Below are 22,568 nucleotides of genomic sequence, written 5' to 3'. Positions count from 1 at the left end.
CCGGCGAGTGCTCAGGAGCTGCTGGGCTCCCGGACCTGCGGTCTGGGGGCGGGGCCGGGGTCGCAGGAGAGACGCGGGGCTGGGCAGGGTCTGGGCCCCGGGGGGCGTGGCCGCGATTCTGAAGCCGAATTGGGACTAATCCAGGGGGCGAGGTCTCGAGGGTACGGGGCAGGGGTCCGGGGAGTGGCCAGGGCGGGGGAGAGGGGACAGGAGGCGGAGCTTGATAGGGCCAGGGTCCGGGGGCAACTGGGGAAACAGCATGGCTGGTCCCCGGGGGCGTGGTTGGGTATGGCTGGGTCCTGGGCGGCGAGGCCGGGTCGAGGGGTTCAGAAGCGCTTGTCCTTGACCAGGCCGTTCTTCAGCGGCTTCCTGAGAGCCAGAACCGGCCCGGTTAACCTGGGAACCCCATGCCCCCGCGCAGCGCCCCGTCCCGCCTTCCTTGCCCGCCATAGCTCTTTGCCCAGCCCACAAGGCCAAAAGACCCTGCCATCTGCCTGCTGGGCAAGTGGTCCCCGCTTTTCCCTACAATTAAACCCTCCTTTCCCCTCCCCCCGCGCCACCTGCGGCCACTAGAGGGCAAAAGCTACCTCCCTCACTCTGCCTGACTTAACCCCACCGCATGGACCTGGACCAGCACTTTCTCCTCCTCCTCTTCCAGGGAGGCAGAACTGGCCAGAGCCCCCTGCAACCCCACCGGGCAGGCTCCTCCCCCAACTCCCCCAGCCCTACCAGGAAAGGCTTCCCAGTGATTCTTCCTCCACTGCCCTCAGTCTACCTCTGCCGCAGCCCCTATTTTGCTTCCATGTCAGTAAAACATGTTATGAAATGTTTTAAAACGAATCGATACTCTAAGTGTCCAGCTTAAGATCCCAAAGACCCATAACTTGTAAACAATGGGCAACTGTCCATAGGGGTGTCTTCTCCTGCACCTCAGTTTTCCCCAAATGTGCGTGCCATTGAGATCGCTCCCCAGTGCACTGCTTCTCTCCTTAATTCCACCTTCCCTGCCTGTGTTAGTGGCAGATCTCTGGGGTTCTGACTGGGAGGGGACTTGCACCCTGGGGTTTTTCCCAGACCCACCGGACCAAATCCAACAGGCCTGCCCCTGTTCCTTGCCTCTACCGCCAACACTTGCTTGGAGTTTAACTGACCAGCATGCTGGTGCCGAGACGGCATCTCACCGCAGCCATTGACCATGTCTGTTATCTCTGTTCCCACTTACGGGAACTTTTTTTTTTTTTTTGGTTTTGTCTTTTCTAGGGCTGCACCCGTGGCATATGGAGGTTCCCAGGTTAGGGGTCTAATTGGAGCTGTTGCTGCTGGCATATGCCACGGCCACGGCAACGCCAGATCCTAGCCACGTCTGCGACCTACTCCACAGCTCATGGCAACGCAGGATCCTTAACCCACTGAGCGAAGCCAGGGATCAAACCCGCAACCTCAAGGTTCCTAGTCGGATTTGTTAACCACTGAGCCACGATGGGAACACCTAAGGGAATCCTTCATGTCTTTGCACATGGTCCATCAGTCTCTTTGCTGCAGTCTAATTTACATACAAACGTATTAAATTTTTTGAGCCAATACTATGTTCTCACGATCTAGATATCAGAAAGCAGAGAAAACTCACTGTTCACCTGACACACTCCTGGGGGAATCTACCATTGTTTCTGACTCCTGTGTATCCCAACACAGAAACTAGCACAGGCTCATTGGTGCTCCCTGCGTCCCTTTGGTTTGCAGAGCACTCTAGCTCAGAGACTCTCCCGCAGAAGAACAGAAAGACTTTCCTGCAGACTGAGATCTGTCACTTTAATCCGCTCTTCCCTTGGGCCAGAGCCACTGGATACCCCTTCCTGGGAGCACACATCTCCCTCTCAGCCCACTCTTCCATGGGCTGCTTCTTCCTCGTGTGGCCATTGCAGGAGCCCTTTATCTGTGAGTTCAGAAATAAGCCCTCTGTGAACCTCCCATCTGTCCTTTATCTTCTGGCTTTGCCTGTTGGTCCTCTAGACGGAGCAGAGGTGGGGTGCCTGGCTTCTCATATAGTTCAATGGCTGGACCACACACTCTCATTTCAGCTCTTGTTGGATTTCACAGCGTGTACTTCTGCTTCGACATCTTTGATCCTTTGGGAGTTTCCGCTGGGGGCTGATGTGAGATAAAGATGGTTACCAAGCAAGTGTTCCACTGACAGTTCTTCCTTCCCTCCCGGGATCCTTATGTCCCAGTTCGATGGGCTCAGCTCTGTTCCTGCTCAGTTTTAATCCCTATACTTTTATAGGTGGTTTAATACTTCCAAGGATTTCATGCTCCCCCTCCCTGTGCTTTTTTATCAGAGCTTTCCTGTGGTGATTCTGGTTTGTTTTTCTGCACAAGCTTCGAAGTGCCCCCTCCCACCTCAAAAGCAGTGTTAGTACTGGGCGCAGGGGAGGGCGCCATGAGGGGAGTACCCAACTCCAGTGAGATGGCCTTGCTTTGGGATCTGATTTACACTTTTCAGTCTCAGTGCACTACTGGAGGGAGAGAGAATCAGGGCATGGGTTGGAGTTTCCGCTGTAGCACATCAGGTTAAGGATCCGGCACTGTCTCCCCAGTGGCTCGGGTTGCTGCTGAGGCGTGGGTTCAATCCCTGGCCTGAACAGTGGGTTAAGGGTCCAGCGTGGCTGTAGCTGTAGCCTGGATTTGACCCCTGGTCTAGGAACTTCCATACACTGTGACTGTGGCAAGAAAAGAAAAAAAAAAAGTCAGGGTGAGGGTGGAAGCTGGAGGGAGAAGAGGGCTGGTAGAGACTCGGGCAGATTCTGGATAGCTCCTTGAGGATAAGGATAGAAAGCAGGACCCTTAGGGTTTTGCAAGGTTTTCACCTGAGTTGTCATTAGCTGCACTGGACAGATGTTCAGGAGAGGTAGTTTGGGGGTGGGGGTTGATTTTGGATATTTTATTTTTATGGCCATACTTGCAACATATGGAAGTTCCCAGGCTAGAGGTTGAAGCAGAGCTGCAGCTGCCAGCCCAGACCGCAGCCATAGCAACACGGGATCCAAGCTGCATCTGTGACCTATGCTACAGCTTGTGGCAACGCCAGATCCTTAACCCACACTGAGCAAGGCCAGGGATCAAACCCACATCCTCATGGATACCAGTTGGGTTCTTGACCTGCTGAGCCACAATGGAAACTCAATTTTGGATACTTTAGAAGGTGCTTAGAATGTCAAGCAGACACCGACACAGAGAATGGTACTCAGAGGAGCACTGAGAGCTGGGAGAGAAACTTGGAAGTCGGGATGGATTAAGTGAAAGGGCTCTGGGAGAGGGGGAGGCCAGACACAGAGGAGGAAGGCACCAAAAAGGGAAGTGGGAAGCAGAAGCAGACTGGTGATTGTGACAGGAGGGGTTGGGTCGGGTCTGGGGTTTCTTTGGGGAAGTGACAAAAATGTTCTTAAACCATGGTGGGGAGTTCCCGTTGTAGCTCAGCAGTAATGAACCTGACTAGTATCCACAAGGATGCAGGTTCGATCCCTGTTCTCACTCAGTGGGCTAAGGATCCAGTGTTGCCCTGAACTGTGGTGTAGGTCACAGATGCGGCTCGGATCTGGTGTTGCCGTGGCTGTGGCGTAGGCTCCAGCTGTAGCTCCAATTCCACCCCTGGCCTGGAAACCTCCATATGCTGAGGGTATGGCTCTAAAAAGACAAAACATTTAAAAATTTAAAAAGAAAATGCTGAATGGACTAAAACCAATGAATTATATACATGGTAAATGGGCAAACTGCATGGCGTGTGAATTCTATCTCAATGAAACTGTTTTAAAACGAAAAAGAAGGGGAAGTGACTCCCCCGGGTTTAGTACCAAGAAGGCCTCACTCAGTGGAGCAGGCAGGGGTGTTCTGGTGGGGGTGGAGGATGTGTGAAATGGGGAATGACCCCAGAGGGGGCTGGGTTTAAGAAGTGGGGGCAAAGTGGGCTGCTGGGCTGTAAAGGAGGGAAAGAAGCTGGCCGGGGCCACAGAGAAGGTCAAGGAGAGAGGGGGTGTCTCTCCTTGCCCAGAAGAGGTAGAGCGGAGGGAAGCTCATCAGTGGAACTACGAGCTGAGTGCATTTAGTTACGCTGCGCAAAAAAAAAAAAAAAAAAAAAAAAAAAAAGAAAGAAAGAAAGAAAAAAGAAAAGAAGAGCCCTGAGTAGGCAAGGGGGTGGATATCCCTGACCCGGGATGGTGGCCTCAGAGGGAGACTGTCTACCTAAGTGACCAGCCAGCACGAGAGGGTTGACGTCCTCATCTGGCTATTCCTGCTTTCTTGGGGTCACCAGAAGCCAAGTCACTGGGCTGAGGGGACAGTGGTGAGGGCAGCTAGTGGCTGAGGAGACAGGCAAGCAGGCACTGGCCAGGCGTTGCTGAGGAACCACAGCTGGTGCTGCTGCGAGGGCCAGATGTGCAGTCACAGCTCTTTAGGTTCAGCAGCAGCAGCTGAGAGTGTAGCAGAGGCGGAAGCCAGGGACGGGGGTGGTGTCCTTGGGCAGGTCAGCAGCCCCAGAGCTAGGTGAAGGCTCCTGATGGATGGCAGTCCTGACGGCCCGAGAGATGGGGTACAGGGGCTGAAGACAGAGCGGGGATCAGAGGTGAGAACAGGCATCGGGGCCGCAGAGGTGAGGAAGGCATCGGTGCTGCTCTGCCACAGGATTTGTTTCCCACTCAGGATTCCCTCAAAGTGGTTCTCCATCATTGTTTAATTACTGAATTTTCATCTATACAGTCTGCATGATTCTGGTTCTCAGCAACAGAGGTTGCCCCTGTGGCTTATTTTTCGGTTTTCGGGTGTTTTTCTTTTCTTTTCTTTTTTCTTTTTTTGTCTTTTATCCTTTTAGGGCTTCACCCGAGGTATATGGAGGTTCCCAGGCTAGGGGTCCAATTGGAGCTGTAGCCACCAGTTTAGGCCACAGCAACGCCAGATCCGAGCCGCGTCTGCAGCCTACACCACAGCTCATGGCAACGCCAGATCCTTAACCCACTGACCAAGGCCAGGGATCGAACCTGCAACCTCATGGTTCTTAGTTGGATTTGTTTCTTCTGCACCACGACGGGAACTACATTTTTGTTTTTTGCTTTTTTTTTTTCAATTTTGAGAAATGTTCCTGTGTTTAGAACACCTGTTTACTGTCTGACAAGGAGCACAGAGCATGGACTTCACTTCCTGTGGTCCCGTTTAGGGCTGCATCATGCGGGTCCTTCTAGATCAAAAATTACACCTGAATTTCTCTTCCTTGCCTTTACCTGCAAATTTTATGTACGCTGGAGTTGAAGTCTTTTAACTAAGAGAGAAACGGATTTCAAAAAACAAAAAACAAACACCCAGTTTCCTGTCATGATTATTCCATGGATGTTTATTTGGATGCCTGAAATTTGAGATTCTACCCTCCTATTTTGCACTGCTCATCCTGCTTTTTGTCTTTTTTGTTTGGTTGGGGTTTTTTTTTGTTCTTTTGTTTTTGTTTTTTTTGGTTTTTGTCTTTTTGGGGCCGCACCCACAGCATATGGAGGTTCCCAGGCTAGAGGTCCAATCGGAGCTATAGCTACTGGCCCTCACCACAGCCACAGCAACTAGGGGTCCGAGCCGCGCCTGCAATCCACACCACAGGTCATAGCAACGCTGGATCCACAACCCACTGAGCAAGGCCAGGGATTGAACCCGTAACCCCATGGCTCCTAGTCGGATTTGTTTCCTCTGTGCCATGACAAGAACTCCAATCTTGCTTTTTCTAACTTTTTTAACATTACTTTTTTTTTTTTTTCTTTTACAGCCATACCTGTGGCATATGGAGGTTCCCAGGCTAGGGGTCAAATCGGAGCTGCAGCTGCCGGCCTATACCACAGCCACAGGCATGCCAGATCTGAGCTGCATCTGCAACCTACACTATAGCTCATGGCAACACCAGATCCTTAACCCACTGAGTGAGGCCAGTGATCGAACCTGCATCCTCTCAGAGACAGCGTAAGGTTCTTAACCCACTGAGCCATAATGGAAACTCCGTCTAACTTTCCTTTTTTGCATTTATTTTGTACCTGGTTTTTGTTCCACTCTCCCCCCTACACCCTAATAGTGTTAACATAAGCCCTTAACATAGCCCCAAAGGAATCCCTACCCTCTTGCAAAAATGCAAAGCCACCAAACCTGTTTCAATCATATTTGATACTTCAGCTCTAATTTTTTTAAATCTCTCAAGTTAGGCATTTAAAAAATTTGACCCAGATTCCATTCTTCTGCTCGTCTATCTCTTGGGGTAGCTTCCCTATTTTCTGAAATAGGCCCATCGGGAAGATCTGCGGGGGCGGGAGGGGGGTGGGGGTAATAAGCATTCTCAGTTTTTGTTCCTTTGGTATCCTTTCTTTCTTTTTTGGGGGCAGGTGGGTAGAGATGCTGGTGATCAAACCCAGGATCACATGCAAGCCAATGGGTATCCTTTCTCTTGAGTCACTGCTTTTAAATTTGTGTACAAGATTCCCGGGTGGCTTGTTACTTCCTTTCAGCACTTGAGGTGATACTTGACTCCAGTCCTCCAGCTTCCTTTGTCGCTGTTAGGCTGTCATTGTTTCCTAGGTCATCTCTTCACTTCTGTGGCCATTTTACATTTCCCTATGATGTGTTCAGGACACAGATGCCTTTGTATTCATCCTGCCTATGACTTACATCTTGTCACTTTCTGGAAAAATCCTCAGCATTATGTCTTCTCATATTGTCTCTCCCTGTCTGTCTCCTATTAGAACTCAGCCAGATAATTCTTGCAATTCTAGCTGTCATATTTCCCATTGCTTTAGGCTATGCTCTGGGTCTCAGTGGTGGGAGACCGCACCTTTCAATTTACTAATTCTCTTTTCAGCTGTGTCAAATCATTGGCGACAACATCTAGAGTAGTTTGAAGGGTGGTCCCTGGAAGGATATATCCACATCCCACCCTCTGGAACTGTAAATGTGACTCTATTTGGAAAAAGAGGTTTTGTAAATGTAGTTAAGTGAAGGAATTTGGGGTGAGATCATAGTGGCCTTAGCGTGGATCTAAACCCAGTGACAAATGTCCTTACAAAAGAGAAGAGCCAGTGAGAAGAGACCAGTTGAAGACAAGAAAAGGAGACTGGAGTGCTGCAGCCACAAGCCAAAAAAACATCTGGAGCCCCCAGAAACTGAAAGAGGCGAGGAAAGATCCAACCCTTGGCCTTCAGATCGAGTGTGGCCCTGCCAATACTTTCATTTCAGACTTCTGGTCTCCAGAACTGTGAGAGAATAAACTGCTGCTGCTTTAAGCCCCCCAGTTTGTGGTATGTCGTTAGAGCAGCCCTAGGAAAGCAATATAACATCCGATGCGGTTTTTGATGGTCTCCCATGCCTCTTACATTTTTAATGAATTTTTTATTTAGAACACTGCAAAGGTAGCATAGAGCTGCAGGGTAGCCCTCGCCCAAGCTTTCCTGCATGTGAACATTTTACATCTCCAGAGAGCATTTGTCACAACTAAGAAACCAACGCTGGGACACTGCTGTAAGCTAAACTGTAGACTTTATTTGGATTGCGCCAGTTTTTCCACAGATATCCCTTTTCTGGTCCAGAATCCCACACCGAATTCAGTCAGTCTGAGCTGGGATGGCTCCTCAGTCTCTTGTTTGCCACGACCTGATGGTTTTGAGGTGTCCTGTCCAGCTCTTTTGTGGCACAGCCCACATTCTCATTGCTTTTTATCCCATCTCAATTTTTATACCCCACTGTGCTACATCTAGCCATCCTTAGGGATCAGACTCTGCAGGCGGTGCCCCTGGGGCCAGCCATGGCAGTGTGTCCGCTGGTCCCTTGTCATTTCTGTGTGGAGTTTTGTTCTTTGCCATCCTAGTGGGAATGCTGTCATTTGGGGCTGGGCTTCCAGGCCCCCCAACCCGCATTCTTGGCTGGACATTCATGGGGGAGACAGAGCAGGGAGCAAGATGGGGCTAGGGGGTCTGGCTTGCTCTTTGCCTTGGGCTCTGTGTTTACAAGGATATCCCATGAGTTCACAATTTTACAGCAGAAAGATCTTTTAGAGTTTTAGATTTGGCCAAGCAGGTGCCTCCATGCCCTCACCACTGCTTCTTCCTTTTTTTTTTTTTTTTTTGTCTTTTTAAAGGGCCTATGGCATATGGAGGTTCCCAGGCTAGGGGTCCAATCAGAGCTGTAGCCACTGACCTACACCACAGCCACAGCAATGCAGGATCCAAGCCGCATCTGCGACCTACACCACAGCTCACGGCAACACCAGAGCCTTAACCCACTGAGTGAGGCCAGGGATGGAACCTGCGTCCTCATGGATGCTAGTCAGATTTGCTTCCGCTGAGCCATGACGAAAACTCCTGGCCACTGCTTCTGGAAGCCTCTAAGGGTTGGTCATACTCAGTGAGCCCTCACCAATCTTTACACACAATTCCCAACTCGTGTTCGCTGAATATCGACAATCCAACACCCTCCAAACTAGACTCCCAAGCCCCACTCCCACGTGCACATGGCCCTGCCCTGAGTCCAATCTTGGTAAATGGCAGCTCGAGCCAGAGCTCTTGGGTAGGCTTGATTCTTTTATTTCTGTTTTACCTACATCCAAAGCAAGTTTGGTTGGTTCTACAACAATGTTGGGGTGACCTCCCTTGCTGCCTGGCCCTCTCATGCCCACAATCCTTGCTCACCTGCCTGACTCCTCTCTATCCTGGGTGCTAGCAATCCTCTGGTTCTCTGCTCCCCATCTCATGTCTTTCAAGGAAGATTTTATTTTATTTTATTTTATTAATTTATTTAGTCTTTTGTTTTTTTAAGGATCGCACCCATGGATAAGGAGGTTCCCAGGCTAGGGGTCCAATCGGAGCCACAGCTGCCAGCCTACACCACAGCCACAGCAATGTGGGACCTGAGTCCCATCTTTGACCTACACCACAGCTCACAGCAATGCTGGATCCTTAACCCACCGAGCAAAGACATGGATCCAACCTGTGTCCTCATGGATGCTAGTCAGTTCGTTTCTGCTGAGCCACGATGGGAACTCCTTACTTTATTTTTTGCTTTATAGGGCTGCACCTGCAGCATATGCAAGTTCCCAGGCTAGGGGTTGAATTGGAGCTGTAGCCACCGGCCTATGCCACAGCCACAGCAATGCCAGATCCGAGCTGCATCTGCTACCTACACCACAGCTCACAACAATGGATGCTTAACCCACTGAGCGAGGCCAGGGATTGAACCCATGTCCTCATGGCTACTAGCAGGGTTTGTTCCTGCTGAGCCACAATGGGAACTCCTTTCGAGGAGATTTTTAAATCTCTGCTTCTCTCATTCTCACCGTCCACTCTGAGCCCACTGATTCCCAGAAACCACCTTCCCAGATGAGTCACTGATGACCTCCTGGGGGCCATATCAGTGCATCTGCTGGGTAGCGCCCTGCAGGCCTTCAGCAGCCCCCCACCTCACTGCTGCTCAACCTCTCCTCACGCTGCCTGTGAGCACTGCACACTTTAGACCTTATTGGTCACCCCACCCTCCCTTCACTCCTGGGGTCCCTCTAGGCCAGGGGCTTTGGCCCCTGGTAGGTCCTAAGGGCCCTACCTCCAGGATGTTGGACAAGGCCCATTTTTCTCTCCACCTGGGTCGGAGCCCCCGGCCCTATCTCCTGCTTGGCTGGCCAGTGGTTGCATCAGCATGAACAAAGCAAGGATGCTCTGGGCTGTCCACGGCACCCCCTCACCCCACCCCCCACTGCTATCTGCTTAGAGGCTGTCGTCAGGCCTGGCCAGCAGCTGCTCCTCACCACCGGACTTGGCCCTCACGGCTCCCATCCCTGAGACCCTGATTCTCACCCCTCACCATCTGCCCTGATCTTCCTGGCTATCAGTCCTGACAGCATCTAACTCTGGTGCTACATCATCCATGCCTTTATCGCAGTCTCTCTTTTGCACACAGGCTCCGGGGGGGACATTGTCCGCATCGGCCTCAGCTGCTGCTGTGTCTCCAGGGCCTGCCCACAGAGCGCACTAGGTCAGACAGACGTGGCTAAAGGAACGAACCGGGGCGGCAGCGGCCCCTCCACACTCACTCAGCTTTGTGGGGCTGGGGGCTCGGGGCCTCGGCTGTGTCGTATTCCCTCACGTCCTTCAGCTCTCGCACCTGGCCCGTCAGCACCTTGGCAGCAAAAGCCACGATGTACTGTGGGAGGGGAAGGCATGGGTGAGCAGGGAGCCCCTTCGTCGACTTCACTACCCTCTTGATGGCTGTGTGCTCCTGTCACAGGCACTTATGTTCTTTTTTTTTTTTTTTTTTTTTTTAGGGCCACACTCATGGCACATGGAGATTCCCAGGCTAGGGGTCGAATCGGAGCTGTAGCTGCTGGCCTACACCACAGCCACAGCAACACAGGATCTGAGCTGCGTCTTCAACCTACACCACAGCTCATGGTAACACTGGAGCCTAGACCCCCTGAGCGAGGCCAGGGATCAAACCTGCATCCTCATGGATGCTAGTCAGATTCATTAACTGCTGAGCCCCGATGGGAACTCCGCACAGGCCCTTTTCATGTTGCCTCACATGCCCCTCCTGCCTGGGCGTGTGTGAGAAGGGCCTGCACCTGGACCACTCCTTGGGGACAGGGACCAGGACAGGACTGGTGTCTGGGGCGGGGAGGGGGGTGGATGTCGAGGCGTTGCAGGTGCCAACTCACCAGGAACCAATAGAGGTTCATGAGGGTGAGCAACAGCAGGAGTGCGTTGAAGAAGAAGTAGAAGGGGATGTCAGGCACTGAACGCAGGCTGCAGTAGCTCGTGGCATATAGGACCTTGAGCGGGAACCAGTAGAGGCGGAACCAGAACCTGCACGAGGGAGGGACAGGTTGGGGAGGCTATGGGAGACAGCAGGAGGGTGGCCTCCTCTGGTCTTTGTCCATCTGTCATCCATCTGTCCCCGCGCTTCCCTGTCTCCTTACCCCACCCCTGTTCACTCCTGCCCCACTAGCTTCTGCCGAACTCCAGGGCTGCGGCTGCCCTGTCAGGCCCCGCCTACCTCGTCAAGCCCCACCCACCTCCACCAGGTCCCCCGCCCCTTCCACTAGGCCCACCTCTGTCCCTGGCGCTCACCAGCTGAGGCTGAAGCTGAGGCAGCCCAGGTCTGCAGCCAGGGCGTGCAACCGGTGGTGGGATCCTCCGCGGGACTTGAAGTAGACATTGAGCTTGGTGAACTCCAGCTGCACGTCACTGATGTCATGCAGAAAGAGCACAAGGATGCCCACCTTGTGGTACCTGGGGAGGGAGGTGGGAGAGGAGAGAAGGCTGCTTACACTGGGACCCCGGTCCGCACCGTTCCCAAGCACAAGCCCCCTTGGCCACCCCTCCAGGCTTCCAGTGGGCCTGTTCAGAGCCACCCTCCCTGGCCTGCCTTCCTTGCCCATCCCCTCACGGGCTAGGTCAGCAGCGGCACCCAGGCTGCACCTGTCCTGTGACTGCCTCACCCAGGCCCCCACCCTTCCCATCTCACTGTCCTCAAGTGACTCAGCAAGTCCCCCGGAAGTGGCTTCTCCAATCTTTCCTCCTCTCTGTGACCTCTGACCTTCTATGACCCCTGATCCTTACAGGCCTGGGGTATTCCATGTCCAGATCCCTCACATTTATTTTTTCTTTTTAGGGCCGCACCTGCGGCATATGGAAGTTCCCAGGCTAGGAGTCAAATCAGAGCTACAGCTGTCGGCCTACACCACAGCCACAGCAACTCGGGATCCAAGCTGCGTCTGTGACCTTACATCACAGCTCATGGCAATAACAGATCCTTAACCCACTGAGTGCGGCCAGGGATGGAACCCGAGTCCTCATGGATACTAGTTGGGTTCATTACTGCTGAGCCACGACGGGAACTCCCAGATCCCCCACATTTAAACATGACTGCTATGCTGATGCTCCCAGGTTTATATAAATAATCTGAACACTGCTGCAAACTGCGGACTTATCTAGGAAAGGTCGCACCCCCACCAGGATCTAAAGCCTCAAGCCCCATCCATCCCCAGCCCACCTCCAGCCTTCTGCCTCACAGCTGCTTGGGCCAAGGAGTCTGAGTGCCTCTTTGGACGTGGCTGTGTGCCTCTGTCAAAGTCTCCATCTCCACTCCGCCCTCCTGACAACTCAGGCTCCTGACAGCCACAGGCTGTGCCCGTCACCCAACATGAGCCTTCCTTCACCGCCTTTCGGTCTCTGCTCCCCTGTCACCCCCTGCCACCCCACCTAACCTCACCATCCCTGCAGTCCTTATATTCTGACTTGACTTTTCCTTAGTTATCACCTTCAAACAAATTGTTAGTTCTTTTTTTTCATGGGTTTTTTTTTTGGGGGGGGGGGTTGTTGTTATCTGATCCTACCCTCAAGAGCAGGGCTGTCTGGTAGAATTTTCAAAAATGATAGGGGAGCTGTGTCACAATGGAAACAAATCCAACTAGTATCCATGAGGATGTGGGTTTGATCCCTGGCCTCGCTCAGTGGGTTAAGGATCCAGCACTGCTGTGAGCTGCCATGTAGGTCTCAGACATGGCTCAGATCTGGTGTTGCTGTGGCTGTGGCGTAGGCTGGCAGCTGCAGCTCTGATTTCACCCCCTAACCTGGGAATTTTCATATGCTGTAGGTATGGCCCTAAAAAGCAAAAAGAAAAAAAAAAAGAAAGAATGATGGGAATGTTCTAAATTTGCGTTGCCCAACCCAGGAGTCAGCAGCCACATAGTGGGGCTAAAGTACAGAATGTGTGATTTTATTTACATTTAATTAAAGTTGGCATAGCTACTGGTGCTGGAGGATGCAGCGAGGGCAGCTAGTCCAATGGGAACTGAATATGAACTGTTTATGTTGTTTGAATTTTTCTTTTCTTTTAACAGCTGCACCTGCAACATATGGAAATTGCTGGGCTGGGGTCGAATCAAAGCCGCAGCTGCCGGCCTATACCACAGCCACAGCAATGCCAGATCCAAGCCACGTGTACAGCCTACGCCACAGCTTGCAGCAACTCGGGATCCTGAATCCACTGAGTGAGACCAGGGATCAAATCCACATGCTCATGGATACTAGCTGGGTTCTTAACCCGCTGAGCCACAACAGGAACTCCTGTTGTTTGAAATTTTCTATTGGCCACATTTTTAAAAAGAAGTAAAGAGGAAGAGGTAAAATTAATTTTAGTAATATATGCTAGTTAATTCAGTATATCCCAAATACTGTCATTTCAACATGTAAATGTAACAAAGGGATCGATTGTAAGGTATTTTCACTCTCCTTTGCCCTTGTAATCAGGGTGGATTTTATACACCCAGCAGGTCATGGTTTGGACGGGCTCCACCTGAAGCACTGTGACACATGTCCTGGCCACAGTGGGCTCTAGAACGTCAGGGTTTGTCTGTTGTGCTCATGGCTGCACCCTGGCAGCACCTGCCACATGGCAGGTGCTCAGTGAACACTTGTTATGTGACCCAGCCAAGGGTGCTATCCAGGAGCGGTTGGGGCAGGGTGGATGGGGTGGGGGCAGGGTGGTGCCTCTCTGCACCTGTTTCATCCCATCACTCAGGAATCTCTCTCCAGAAACCTCCCCCATGGACACCCCCATGCCCTCCATCTAGGCATTAGCCTCTGCCCAGTGCCAGCCTGCTGCCATTGCTCTCGCCAGTGCCCTCTGCCCTCCTGAACTCACCGGAAGGCATAGGAGGAGACAATGAGGACCAAGGTGACCACGTGGTGGACGAGCATGACCACTGAGTCCTTGCGCCAGGCGTCCATGTACAGTGTGGCATAGATGGAATGGCCATAGAAGCTGCCCTGTAGTAGGTAGGCGACCGCAATGTCCCGTGGTACTGCCATGCCAGTCTTCCAGTCTGGGGAGGGCCGGACCAGGCCGTCAGGGACTCATGGGGCCTCTGGGACCCCCATGTGACCCCATGCACCCCCTCAAGCTGAGCGTGTGTCCTCCACGTGCTGGGTGTGCCACACGTCTCTGCAGGTGTACTAGTTGCTGGCTTTCTGTTGCTAATTCTCCAACCCACCATTGTTTAGGAATAGGGTGTTTTTGGGGGTCTTTTTTTTTTTTTGTCTTTTTAAGGGCCACACCTGTGGCATATGGAGGTTCCCAAGCTAGGGGTTGAATCGGAGCTACAGCTCCCTGCCTACACCACAGCCACAGCGATGCGGGACCTGAGCAGTGTCTGCAACCTACACCACAGCTCACAGCAATGCCAGATCCTTAACCCACTGAGTGAAGCCAGGGATCGAACCTGCGTCCTCACGGATACTAGTCTGATTCAATTCTGCTGAGCCACAACGGGAACTCCAAATAGGCATTATTTTTTAGAACAGTTCTAGATCTATAGAAAAAGGCATTCCTACCCTGAAATTGGGCCTTTGCAGAATTTCCAACTCTGCCCAGCCCCCGTTTCCATCTTCTCTTACTCACCAGACTATCTGGAGATGCCCTATTCTGGGTCCCCCTCCCAGCAAATCCCCAAACCAACAGAGGCTGCTGCCTGCCTCACTGTGTCAGCCAAGCAGCTGAGGCAGAGATCACGGAGTCATCCACGAGTGTGCTTGGCTGTGCTCCCCTGCCTCCTGCAGCCACCCCCTGGGCCTCCGGGCACAGGCGCCCACCCACACTCGGGCCTTGGCAGCTTGCCAGCAACAATGACCTCCCCCCAGCAGCTCCACCCCCACCCCCACCCCCGCCACCTCCTCTTCTCAGCCCATTGCAAGGGCTCTGCCCGCCTGACCTGGAACTCCGGACTGTGTCCTGCTTTCTGCAGCTCCTTCTCTGTCCAGACCCCAAAATGGTCCCCCTGGGCTTCATCCCAGGCTTCCTGCTCCCACGCTTCAGTGATTTGGAGCCAGACCCCAAGTCCCTGTGGAGCCCTGCTGTCCCCTAGACACTTCCTATGCTGTCACCTCAGTGAGAACCCATCCTCTCTGCCCTGGCCCCTCCTGCAACAGAGTCCACTTGGGCCCCCATCTGGGGGTCCCTGTTCAGTCCCCGCTGCCACTAACTCGCCCTGCCCCTGCCCCCCCACCCTGGTCCAGATGCTACCATCTCCTGCCCAGCGCTGCCCCAGCTCCTCCTGTTCCCAACAGTCTACTCTCCCCACAGCGGCCTCCATGGCTATGAATACACAGACCCCATGGTCTGGCAAGTCTGCTCTTGGCCTGTGTCCAGGGGAACTGAAAACAGGGACTCAACAGATCCTTGTACACTCACGTCCAGAGCAGCACAATCATCAAAAGGGGAATAGCCCAAATGTTCATCAGCGGGTGAACGGGTACAGAAAATGCAGTAAATTCACACAATGGAATATTATGTGCCCCCACAAAAAGGAAAGAAGCACTGACACACACACTACAATGTGGATGAACTTCAAAAACATTAGGCTGAGTGAAAGAAGCCAGTCACAAATGGTCATGTATTATCACATGATTTCAAGCAAATAAAATGTCTAGAACTGGCAAGTCCATAGAAGCAGAAAGTAGATCAGTGGTTGCCAGGGACTGGAGGGGTAAGGGGATTGGGGGCTGACGGCTAACAGGGTCTCCTTTTGGGGTGAAGGAAATGTTCCGGAACCAGACAGGAGTGGTGCTTCCACAATACTGTGAACATGCTGTCTGCCACTGAATTGCTCACTTTGAAAATGGTGAGTTTTTCTGGAAGCTACTCCAAGAAGTTTCCTCCATCAGACTGACTGCTTCTGCTGCTCTAAGGCAGCCCCTGTGTACTGAGTGGAGACCCATGGGTGAGCACAGGGAAATAAATGCCCTTGTCTCTTCCTGTTTCTGCTTCAGAGGCTTTATCGATTCCCTTCTGGGAAGTCCCTCTCCTCATGTCTGAACTAGAACCTCCTCCCTATGGCTGTGCAGTCTCCAGCTCATATTGGGTGGTGAACTTAACCTCCCGAGGTTTCAAGCCTGGGACCAGGTCTTAAAGCAGAAAGTCAAGTAGCTCAAAACATGTTTGGAGACAGAGGGTTCTGCCCACCCGGTGAGAAACGAAATGTCCCCTGAGCCCAGCCCTACCCTGAATTGTATAGTATATAAATTTGTTTTGTTATTTTAAAATTCTTTTGAAACATAGAGAATAAAGCAGGAGTATAATCTGCCAAAAAAAAGAAAAAAAAAGAAAAAAGAAAGAAAAGAAAATAGTGAGTTTTTTAAAGTTGGGATAAAAAAAATGTACAAGACAGAAAATTTACCATCTTTTTTTTTTTTTGTCTTTTTGTCTTTTTAGGGCTGCACCCGAGGCCTATGGAGGTTTCCTGGCTAGGGGTCGAATTGGAGCTTTAGCCTCCAGCCACAGCCACAGCCACAGCAACGCAAATGCGAGCCTCGTCTGTGACCTACATCACAGCTCACGGTAACGCTGGATCCTTAACCCACTGAGCGAGGCCAGGAGTCGAACCGTAACCTCATGGTTCCTAGTCGGATTTGTTTCCACTGTGCCACGACGGGAACTCCCATCGTAACCCATTTTGAAGTTCAGTAGCACTAGCTATTTTCACACTGCTGTGCAACCGATCTCCAAAACTCTTTTCATGCTGTAAAACTGAAACTGACCCTATCAGACACTCCCTCTCCGTCTTCCCTCCCCCGGCCCCTGGCACCCACCATCCTACTTTCTGTCTCTATGGATTTGACGACTCTATATAATTCCTCATGTAAGTGGAATCACACAGCATTTGTCTTTTTGTGACTGGCTAAAACGGTTAATTCTGTTACATAAATTTCTTTTCTTTTCTTTTTGGCTGCCCCGGAGGCATATGGAGTTCCCAGGCCAGGGATCAGATCTGAGCCACAGCTGCGGCAATGCTGGATCCTGAACCCACTATGCTGGACTGGGGATCGAACCTCCATCCCAGCGCTCCCAAGACACCACTAATCCCCTTGCGCCACAGTGGAACTCTGCATCTTTAGTAAATTTTACTTACTAAAAAACGCAGGACACCCAGCATATCTCACACACACACACACACACACACACACGCACGCACGCACGCACGCACGCCCCCACCCCCAGTTTAACATGTCCAGGGAGCCCCAAGGCTCAGCAGCAAAACCCACACTCCCAGCTGGGCCTCCCCCTGCATTTTGTGCGCAGGTGCAGGTGGCGCTACAGTCATCGGAGGGAGGGAGCCCTCCCCCCACTCCCCACCACCATCTGCCAGGTGCCTCTGTCCCTCTTTAGAAGGAAGGGACGCAGAGGCACCCTCTGTGGAAACAGGACACCAACTTTTCCACCTGTATCACACCGGCAAGACTTGCTACAGTGGGGCGCATAGCCCCCCTCCAGCCGGGGGGCCCGAGAAATGGAGCAGAGGGAACAAAGGAACAGTTAATTCCACGCAGGTTGGGGGCCTTGCTCTGTCTGTGGGTGTCTGACCTCCTCTCCACACACCTGTTGCTCTGGACCCTCCATGTCACCCCCACCTCACCTCCTTCCCTGACCTCCAGTACTAGCCCCCTGGGCATCCCACACCCAGCTCCTGGTCTCCCCCAGACCTGCTCCACCCCCAGCCCCTAGACCACCGTGTGGGCCCCACCCTCCTCTTCCACACCCACCTCCTCCACACTCACCTCTGGTTTGGCAGCAAATCCTACCAATTCTACCTTTACAACAGTTATCGAGGAGTTCCCATCGTGGCTCAGTGGTAACCCAATAACAAACCTGACTAGTATCTATGAGGATGTAGGTTCGATCCCTGACATCACTCAGTGGGTTAAGGATCCAGCGTTGCTGTGAGCTGTGGTGTAGGTCAGCAGCTGCAGCTCCAATTTAATCCCTAGCCTGGGAACTTCCATATGCCACCGGTTTGGCCCTAAAAAGACAAAAAAAAAAAAAAATCTCAAATCAGCCACTGTGCCTGCTCGGGCCCTGTCCTGGTCCGAGCCCTCATGCTCCCATCCTCAGCCCCCTCCTCAGATCATCCTGTCAATGTCCCCCCCTCTGCTCACGGCCCTCCGGTAAAGACTCTTGCTGCCCCCTGCCCTGGCTGACTAGGCTCCTTGCTGCTTCTGTTCAGCCAGTGTCCATCTGACAGTGATCTTTGCACATATCAAGCTTATGCAAGCCCCAGGGCCTTTGCACGTGCTATTCCTGACACTTAGATGCATGACCCACACAAAGGGTCACCTCCTCTGGGGTGCCTTCCTGAGCCCTGACAGGGTCAAGTGCCTCCTCTCCTGGCCCCGGGGGCAGACAATCCAGCAAGGGATGTCTGATCAGTGTCCGGCTCCCCCCACATACCCTTCTCTGAGTTCAGAACCGAGCCCTCCCCCTCTTGCCCCTTCCTGGCCGATGGCGGGTCCCTACCATAGAAGACGGAGGGCGGGTCGTGAAAGAAGGGGTAGTCAGTGCCGAAGAGCAGGTAGGCGCTGTAGCTCCAGGCGCCCAGGTAGAAGAGAAACTTCCAGGCGCTCTCAGGCATCTTGGCAGCATCTCTAGGCTGTAGGCGGCACCGCTTGGCTAGGGGCTACAGGTGAGAAGGCGGGCAGCCATCAGCGCTAGGGGCCAAGGGCTGCTCCTCCAGGATAGGGAAACCAAGGCCCAGGGACTCCCCCAGGCCAGGCAGTGTTGGGGAAGGCCAGGACCGGTACCCATAGCCACCTGGAACGTAACCAGAGCCCACGTGCGCCTGCCAAGTGCTAAACTTAGTGCCCAGCTGTCCAGCCACAGTGACATGGGGAGGAGGCTTGAGCGAAACGTGAGGGAAGGCTGTGAGGGAAGGAAGGGGACACGTGGGCAGAAAGCAAGGGAGACCAGAGGGGTCAGCCCAGGGGAGCAAGGGGCCTGAGGTGGGGGTCTCAGGGGGAACTAGAGGTATGACAGGGAGGAGGGGGGATTCAAGAGAGGATCTGGGGGTGAACCAGTGGTGAGAATATGGAGGGGAATGTGGGGGTATCTGGTGGAACATGGGGGCTGGAACCCCAAGTGATCCCTATGGGGGAGATTCTTGAGGGGAAGGGGCTGCCTTCAGAGGAGGAATCTGGGGAGACTAGAGAGGAACAGGAGGCTGGGAAGATGGGGTGGGTAGTGGAGGAGGACATGGGAAGGCAGAGGGACAAAGGAAGAGAGGATGCAGCGGCGGAAGAAAGACGCGATGGGTCAGGGAAAGGACGTCACAGATAGGGGAACCTGGGGGGTCAGGAAGGACACAAGGGAAGTAGGAGCATGCAACTGTGAGGCAAGGAGGAATATGAGGGGCCCAGCGCCCCTGGGGTTCTGGGGGCGGGGCTCCAGAGCTGCCGGCCAAGCCCTGCCCCCTACCCCTAGGAGAAGCTGAGGGGGCGGAGCGCCAAGAGTCGCCATGGAGACGGCCAGATCCAGCTCTGGTAACCCCTGGCAACTAGGCGGCTGCCAAGAAGATGAGCTTTGGAGGACAAGGCAGCCAGCCCCTCCGCCTGCTTCTTGGGAAGGGCGAGCCTCGAATTGGAGTGACTACCTGATCTATGGGGATTCCAAAAATGAGGGGCACAAGGCCTTGCTGTCCCCCACCTGGCTCCCTCGGGTACACGGGGAGGAAGAACGCTACACCCTGGCAGTCGCAAAGCGACCACAGTCGCAGAGCGACCACATCTCCCTCTAGGGCTCTGGCCCTCCTCCTCCTGGACCTCCCACTTCCCAGCTGGAAACTGGAAAGGTGGGGGAGCAACATAGCCATATTGGGACCAGGGCTGACCTATGGAGGGGCCTTTGTCATGCCTGCCTCCCCCTCCCTGGAGCAGGGTGGTGGCTGGGGTCTCTGCCCCCCAGGCGGGTGACACGAGAGTGGGAGTGGGGACAATGGAAGCCGGACAACACCCCATCCCTGACTTAACAAGGGCCAGCCTCTTCCCAGCCAGCAGAGAAAAAAAAGGCCCCTTTGTTGGCTCTGGGCGTTCTGTCCCTGCATCCCCTGCCACCTCCAGTCAGACAGGCGAAGTAACCCCAGCTGGTCCTCAGGGCAGTCACAACCAAGCTAGGGGCCCAAACGCCTTCCCACGAGCTTCCACAGCAGCGACCCCTCCCCAAGAATGGGAGGGAGGCCAGTCACCAATGTCACCCCCTCAATCACTCTCCTAGGAGGTGGAGAGGGAGGTGGCCTCCCCAGGCTTGCTGAAAACTGACTAATTCGGTCGCGAGCCCTTGGAAGCCACACAGTTCAGCTTCGAAGACCCAAGCCGTGCCATCTCCCCAAAGGCTGTGAACACGGCGTGGCCGGGGAGCCCAGGCCCTTGCATCCCTTGGTCAGAGGGTGGCGCTGATTCCAGACAGGCGCGCGGCAGCGACCCAGCAGCTCCTGCCTTTTCCCAGCACAGCGGACAAGCCAGTCCCGCTGCCACACCGATCCCGGACTACCGCTCTGGTTCCGAGCGCGCCCTGCAAGGCCCAGAGGCACAAGGCGCAGGCGGCCCCTTTGCGCCGAGCTTTTCCAGCCCGCGTCCTCCTTTCCTCCGTCCCCAGCTCCTCCCGGCCCTAGTGTGCGCGGCAGCTCAGGCCCTCCCACCGCCTGGGGCTCCCGCACCAGCCGGAATGGGTGGTGCCCGAATTCCCCTACATCTTTTAACACGCTACTCTTGTCCGGGTCCCCACGTTCTAGGCTTCCCCCAACCCGGCCACACCCCCGCATCCACCCCCACCCCCACCCCGCACTGACCGAAAGGGGCACGCGGCGGCCCAGGATTCGGCGCCCCGAGCTCCTCCGGCCCGAGGCCCCCCACGTTCCAGTCACTCTGGCTCACGGAGACAGGGGGCGCGCGGCGGCCCGGGGTCTCCGTCCCGGGACCCTCAAACATCCCAGCTCCGCAACCCGGGGCACCCAAGTCCTGACCCCCAGCAGCACTGACCCGAAAGAGGCGCGAAGTGGCCGCCGAGCGCAGCGCGGTCCAGCCGAGCGCGCCCAGCGCCAGCAGCAGCAGCTCGGGCGGTGCCAGGTGCGCGTGCTCGGCCAGGCCGCGGCGCGCCAGCCCCCAGCCGCAGTCCGCGCAGCCCCGCGCTGCCGCCAGCGCGCTGCCCCAGCCGCGCTGCACGAGCTGCGCGTAGCTCGGCATGGGCTCGGGCCCGGCCGGTCCCGCCGCAGTCCCCGCCGCCGACATGCAGCCCGTTAGCCGGCCGTCTCGGCCGTCTGCGCCCGCCCGCGGTGGCCGCCGGAGCTGTGCGCCCCGCGTCACGCGCCGCAGTTGGGCCGGGGGCGCGCCGGCCAGAGCGCGGGGGACGGAGAGGCGGGGCCGGCTCTAGCTCCGCCCCGCGGGGACTCGGGGCGGGGGCGCGGCGTCCGTGATTTGGGGGCGCGCCGAAGCTGAGTTCCCTGGAGGCAGTGGCGGCGACCTCCGGCTCACAAGTCCCGGCGTTGTCGCGTCGCGTCCTGGAGGCGGGCCCACGCTCGGGCTCATTTTCCAGCGAAGGAAACCCAGGAGCCGGGGAGGCGGGGGGAAGGGGGTGTCTGCCCAGCGCCCGCCTGCCTGAACCCGCTAGCAGGGCCAGAGCGGCCCCATGTCTCCACCCCGTACCCGCCTGGATGCCCTTGCCCACCCTGGCCTACCCCACCCCACCAGGCTGTCCACGACTTGGGGCACGATGGTCACCAACAGGCCGTGCTCTGGACCGACAGAGCAGGCCCTCCAGCACACCTCTCTTGCCTCCCACACTCAGACCTCATTGTTCACTGACATGAGGGCCCACCTGCTGCTCTCCGTGACCCTGAGGACTTCGGAGGCCTCCCTGCAGCAGGTTAACATAGACCTTGAGGGAGGCTGAGGGAGTGGGTGCGCGCGCGGGGGAATTCAGAGGCTGGATCAAGACCACCATTTCATTGGGACCACTGCAGTGATCTTCCAATGTCCACTAACGGGGCCCTGTATCCGAAGCCCCACTGGCCATCAGTGAGGGCACCAGTGGCCTTTTGGGGACATCCTCTCACCTGCCACTGCTAGCCCTCATCCCAGTCCCCAGGCCTCTGACACATCTGTGTCCCTCCCTTCCCCCTGCCTAGGAGTCCTCCCATAGCTTTTCAAGGTGCAGAGTGCAGGAATCAGTGCGGGGCCCATATGGCCACCAGCCCGACATGATCTTCAGGTGTGCAGGGGAAAGCAGGTAGAGGAGTTTCGGGGCCCTCATCCCTCCTTCCACTGCCCACCCCCTCCCCAGTTCCTGCAGCACATAGGCATCCAGTGTGCCCCACCTTCAAATGTTCCTGAATCTAGCCACTTCTCTGCAACTGCATAGCCTTTACATGACCCTTGGCCACCCTTGTAACTCCTGCCTGGTATCATGGCCTCCTCTTTACCCTGCAGAGGCCAGAGGGAGCCTACCTGTGCCTCTTCTGCTCACAGCCTTCCACAGCTCCCATCACTCAGAGTAAAAGCCCACCTCCTGACTGTGACTCACGACCCACCCTCATGCTCTCCTCTGCCCCCCACCTTGCTCCCTCCATTCCAGCCACACTGGCCTCTGAGCTATAGGTGGCTTTCCAACACCCCAGGCAGTCCCACCCCAGGGCTTTTGCCCTGGCTGTTCCCCCTGCCTAGAATGGTGTTCCTCCAGGTACTGGCAGGGCTCCT

At 54.8% G+C, this 22,568-nt stretch overlaps 1 protein-coding gene across 2 annotated transcripts; it reads right to left on the bottom strand.

Annotated features, from left to right (window-relative positions):
- Nucleotide 1: 1 nt before the first annotated feature.
- CERS1 (ceramide synthase 1) lies at nucleotides 2-21,188 on the bottom strand. 2 transcript variants are annotated; one of them, XM_047776544.1, is made up of 7 exons: nucleotides 20,856-21,188; nucleotides 18,343-18,502; nucleotides 13,699-13,879; nucleotides 11,121-11,282; nucleotides 10,709-10,856; nucleotides 10,088-10,197; nucleotides 2-369 (listed from the first exon to the last, which is right to left on the bottom strand). In XM_047776544.1, the coding sequence occupies exons 1-7, from the start codon at nucleotides 21,102-21,104 to the stop codon at nucleotides 327-329; spliced, it is 1,053 nt and encodes a 350-aa protein (XP_047632500.1). In that variant the 5' UTR covers nucleotides 21,105-21,188; the 3' UTR covers nucleotides 2-326. The 2 variants fall into 2 exon arrangements, with proteins under 2 accessions (XP_047632500.1, XP_047632499.1); XM_047776543.1 differs by lacking the exon at nucleotides 2-369 and adding an exon at nucleotides 1,784-2,148 and having other exon boundaries at nucleotides 20,856-21,160.
- Between the last annotated feature and the right edge of the window lie 1,380 nt (nucleotides 21,189-22,568).

The sequence above is a fragment of the Phacochoerus africanus genome, chromosome 4, assembly GCF_016906955.1.
Source record: "Phacochoerus africanus isolate WHEZ1 chromosome 4, ROS_Pafr_v1, whole genome shotgun sequence".
Classification (NCBI taxonomy): Eukaryota; Metazoa; Chordata; class Mammalia; order Artiodactyla; family Suidae; genus Phacochoerus; species Phacochoerus africanus.
This window is presented reverse-complemented; position numbering and strand designations above follow the sequence as displayed.

Coding starts and splice junctions, on each gene's coding strand:
- CERS1 (XM_047776543.1), bottom strand. CDS start 21,104: ATGTCGGCGGCGGGGACTGCGGCGGGACCGGCCGGGCCCGAGCCCATG. Junction 13,880..18,342: donor CCCGCCCTCCGTCTTCTATG/GTAGGGACCCGC, acceptor GGCCCTCCCCAG/ACTGGAAGACTGGCATGGCA. Junction 2,149..10,087: donor CCCCAGCCCCACAAAGCTGA/GTGAGTGTGGAG, acceptor ATCTCACATCAG/CCCCCAGCGGAAACTCCCAA.